Raw genomic sequence first — 5,000 nt, forward strand, 5'->3', positions numbered from 1 at the left:
TTTCAGTGAGATGTGGGATTGGTAGCCTGATGGTTGTTCAGGGGATTTCAAAAGTTCTATATTTTTACTACAATTTATTGATTCCATGTGATAGGGGCGATTCTTGTTCTGAAGCTAAAAAGGGACAGACATATATTATATATATTTTAAATGCAGAATGATCACCATATCAATTTTATGTTTTCATAAAGGTACGTTTTTGACATCTAAACAAGTAGCCATCATTACTCAAAGCTCGGACATTCAGAGCTGAAGGGGAAGATTTTTGCCATAGAATTTTCCCAGGAGCTTTATTTACTCCTTGGCATTAGGTTCCTCGCACCCTGTCGCCTTCCCACAACTGGCCTCCAGAAAAAGAAGATAGATGAGTAGATAAATTGCAAATGATGCAGCCACACACCTATAAACCTGTGCAATTCCCTTTTGCTGTTTTAGAGGTATTTTAGAATGGAAAGTGTAGTCTCCCCATCCAGGTGCCGAGGCCTTTAGGTCACCCCAGTTATGCTTAATAATATCCCCCTCGCTTGCTTTTGTCCTAGCCAGTCTCTCCTTGTATTACTGAGTGAACAAAAAAAGCCTGCCACACCACTCTCAGTGTTTCACATGTCAGAATGAAACAAGCCTGCAAAATAATTAAATGTTCTCAAATGTGTAGACCGCATGCTCTCTAATGTGAACCAGAGTTAGGGGGATAGGAAGCTGCTTCTTCTTCTTCTTCTTCTTCTTCTTCTTCTTCTTCTTCTTCTTCTTCTTCTTCTTCTTCTTCTTTTGTGAATTAATTAAAGGCTTTTACATACAAGGCTTTAGATTCTGGTCACAGGATTGAGGCTGTTCAGGTCCCCTTCCATGGCATTAAGAAATATGAACCCAAAAAATTATATTTTAATAGAAATAGCTAAATATCTACAGTTATTTTTGTGTAGTTACAAAGTAACAATTTACATATGCCATTCTAATGAATACATTAATGGATTCACTTTTAGAACCTTGTAGCAGCTGACCACATATGTCTTTACAGCCTCCTCTTTTTTTGTACTCGCCTCCTTTTCTGTTGCATAAGTATTGATTACTCTAGAAGTATTACATCTGCTAACACTTTCAGCTGACATCTGTGCTGTATGATCAGTTATCTCATATTTATTAGTCAAGGACTAAGATGCCCAATGACCTGGATTTTAAGTACTGAGCATCTAAGCATTCATTGACTTCATATTAATCATTTAACTTTAGGTCAGTTGTATTACCCCTGGTTGGCCAGACATGTTAGTATTTCTAACCATGACATGATTTCTATGCCCTGTGATGGTTGCCCAGTCCTTGAACTTCAGTGGGTTATATTATCGTATTTGAAGACCTATGCGATGCTTCTTCATTCTGCATAACTGTATATGGGAAATAATTCTGAATAAACTTTTTTGTTTTGACAACAGTAGAGAAAAAAAATTGTTTATGCTCATGTTAGAATTAGTAAAGAGTTGTAGTGTACTGATTATAAGTCAGATATTACAAGAGGAAAAAAGGGATATTCATTGCACACCAATTTTATTTTATTTTATTATTTTTATTATTTTTTTAATGCGAAATTTCTGTGATATATATTAAAAAATAGAATTAGAAAGAGGATTGCAAACAAAGAACAATTGTTTTGATTTATTTTAGCAGTGTAATATAAAAGATAAAACATGTTTTACTTGTTTTATCTATTACACTTAATTGTTTATCCTATTGCATTGCATTATTAAGCATATATAATCATCGATGTACATGGAAATGACAAGGGACAAACCATGGCAGTAAAAATGTGCCATTGTACATCATGTACACGAACACGCGCGCGCACACACGCACACACAGTCTTACACTCACGTGCACACTCACGTGCACGCACACGCGCACGTACGCGCACACGTACACGCACACGTACACGCACACGTACACGCACACGTACACGCACACGCACACGCACACGCACACGCACACGCACACGCACACGCACACGCACACGCACACGCACACGTACACGTACACGTACACGCACACGTACACGCACACGCACACGTACACGTACACGTACACGTACACGCACACGCACACGTACGCACATGTACATACATACGTACACATACACGTCCGGACCCACGCATGCATCCTTCTCCTCCAATGTTTTCGGTCTTTCTATACACGTATCAGTGTTTGTGCTTATGTATATTTCATTTTCCACCACCTTTCCTGTATCGTCCGTTTATAAGAATTTAACCATTAAAGTCGACTCCCAACTTTCCTTAACACACTCCGTAGATCAACACCCTGACGGAGACCTTCATCAAGATGGACGAGATCGTGACCAAAGCCGAGATAGCCGCCTTGCCCAAGAAAGCCGAAGACTGAAGTGGGCGGGAGATCTCACTCCGGCGGAATCCCACCACTGTCCTATCAGTGACGAGTTATGCGGAGAATGGGAACACTTTATAGGCTTGATTGATTTCTTGTGTATGGTCTTCCCATTTCTCCTTTGGGAGTTATTGAATTCAAGCAGCTTTGTAGGTGATACAGTTAATCGATACAGTAATCTTACTATGATGGTTTTAACATGCAGGATGTTGCACTAGAATGACAAGGTGCAGTATGTAGTTCTGATGTTATTGAGACATTCCGTGTTGATAAATTAACATGTAAAGGTAATTGTCTTTTTTTATGCTTTTAGTTATTACCTTTATTACTATTTATAGACTGCTGATACATACTCACCATTCAATAAGGTATTGCACTATATTGCACAAGCCGATCTTTTTTGTTAAAAGTAACTTCATTTGCACCTTGAAATATTTGAGATATTATACTTGTTTTAAATTTGAATATTTATTGTCTACTGGTATCTACAGAATACATATATAATATATTTTCCGTCTTTTATCTCACCTTAAAATTAAATAACTGGAGAATAGAAATAAAGTGAACACATTAGAGAGAGAGCAGCGGTATCCACTGTGCTACTACAATAATGGTCTGAGTCACTATCAAATTACCTGCAAACTATAATCACTAAATTATTTTTTTTCTGGGCTAGTTTTGTGTATGTGTGAGTGGCTGAGTGTTGATGTCTTTACGTTCACATGTATACATATGCTGTGTATGTGTATGGGTATATATGCTTGCGCATGTAAGAGAGAGAGAGAGAGCGTGTGTGTGTGAGTATTTGTGCATGTATTTTTTTTTTTTTTTTTTTTTTTGTGACTGCATATTTGTAATTATGCACATGTTTGTGTGTGTTTATGCATTTGTGAACATTTGTGTACATACCTTTTTGTGCTTGTTTATGTGGGTACGTCCATGTGTTTTGTGTGTGTGCAAGTGAGATTGTACATGTGGGTGTATGTGTGTAGTTATGCTTATATGCAAAAATGATATGTCAACTGAAATATCTGGTTTCATCCTTTTACTTTACCAGTATAGACTATGCAAAACTGAATGAGACAAAAATGTATTTTTGTCATATAGATAGACGGATAAATAGATGATTCACAGGAACACACATTTCATTGTCAACAATATTCTGTTTACTCTTGACTTCATTCTCAATCCCGGATAGGAATCTATACATCATAATTTGCCGATGTTGCATCCTTCCTTCTTGATCTACGGATTTGCAACCAAGGGTATAAGCTACTTTTGTTCCAAAGGGTCTGATACTAACAAGGGAAAAGTATTCAAGAAAAGCATTTCAATAAAACTCACTCCAAACTCAGGAATTGCCAGGGGAACCTTTCCAAACAAGGAGAGGCAACCTTGGTAAGACGAAAACAAGAAAATAATACGTTGGAAATGTCACGATCTTTTTTCTATTCAACTCATTTCACACCATTATGGCGTTCTTTGTGTTACGCGAGGACATTTCTTCCGAAAGGCATTGACAAGACAATTTTTCTTTATCTAGTCTTAGGTACTTTTTGTCAGTATATCAAGTTTTCCTACAATAAATTGAATAAAGTATTTCTAAAACTTGCTCAGGTTAATATTTTTCTAGTATTGGAAGGATAGTGAAGTATATCTTATGTTCCCAAATGTATTTTAGTTTCAATAAATATAATAATATTCATTGCCATTTTAAATAAAATTTAATATCCGTAAATGATCTTGGGTTGATAACACTTGGTAATATACTCATGCTCTGTAACAGTGACTGTCTTTTCCAGCTGAAGGTCTTTGTAACTCGTGACTGTTTGGGTCTCCATGACCACCACCGTCTGACGACTGGTCTCGGTGACAAAGTGAGGCGCTACCTCGGTCCTAGTGACCAGTGCCACTTGAGTGTCAGTCACGGAAACAGTTGAGAAGGCCGTCTCCAGTGAGACTCGAGTCAGCGTTTGCGTCTTGGTCTCCACTTGTATCGCTGTCTGCGTGAGGGTCTTGTCTTCTACAGCAACTTCGCTGGCCAAAAGCTGCACGGTCTCGGTGAGGATGGTTGTCGTTCGAGCGATGTCCACCTTAGTTTGGAAGGCCGTTGAAGTCACCAAGTTAACTTGAGTAAGTAACGTAGGCTCTGGTGTGAAAGTCACTAGCAAGGTTTGGGTGAAAGTTGGTGTTTCTACGATAAAGCTTGTGACTTTGATATCAGTGTGTTCATACTGCAAGGCCAAAGTGGTTACTTGTTCAAGAATGGGTTCTACGGAGGTTCTCGTCAGAGTGATTTGCTCAATTTGAGGTTGACACGCAGTAGCAGGTGCGGGGTACTGGCCGACTCCGAGAGCGGAACTCAGGAAAGACAATGTCACTACGAAGCTAAACATGTCTATTGCAGTGTCACAGCGAAAGGAGAGTGATACCATTCCTGCCATACACGACCTTTTATGCAGGAATAAGGAAAGCAATGTATGGATAGTTAAATGCAGAGAGGAAATTAGGAGAGGTGGAAGAGAGAGACACAAGAGGAGGATAGCACGTGTTCGCATCACGCCTTTCTTTTATTTATTTTTATTTTTTTCATATGAATTTTAAAAGTA

At 38.5% G+C, this 5,000-nt stretch overlaps 1 protein-coding gene across 1 annotated transcript in view; it reads left to right on the plus strand.

The window, feature by feature from the left end:
* The window catches only part of DCTN3-p24 (Dynactin 3, p24 subunit), a 10,709-nt gene extending 7,809 nt beyond the window's left edge, over positions 1-2,900 (plus strand). The window contains exon 5 of the mRNA XM_043034297.2: positions 2,299-2,900. Coding sequence (XP_042890231.1) covers positions 2,299-2,388 — 90 coding nt within the window. The 3' untranslated portion in view covers positions 2,389-2,900. The remainder of the gene's footprint in view (positions 1-2,298) is intronic.
* The last annotated feature ends 2,100 nt before the right edge of the window (positions 2,901-5,000 follow it).

Source organism: Penaeus japonicus, unplaced genomic scaffold, assembly GCF_977035675.1.
Source record: "Penaeus japonicus unplaced genomic scaffold, GWHDUDI00000001_assembly GWHDUDI00000022, whole genome shotgun sequence".
Lineage (NCBI taxonomy): Eukaryota > Metazoa > Arthropoda > Malacostraca > Decapoda > Penaeidae > Penaeus > Penaeus japonicus.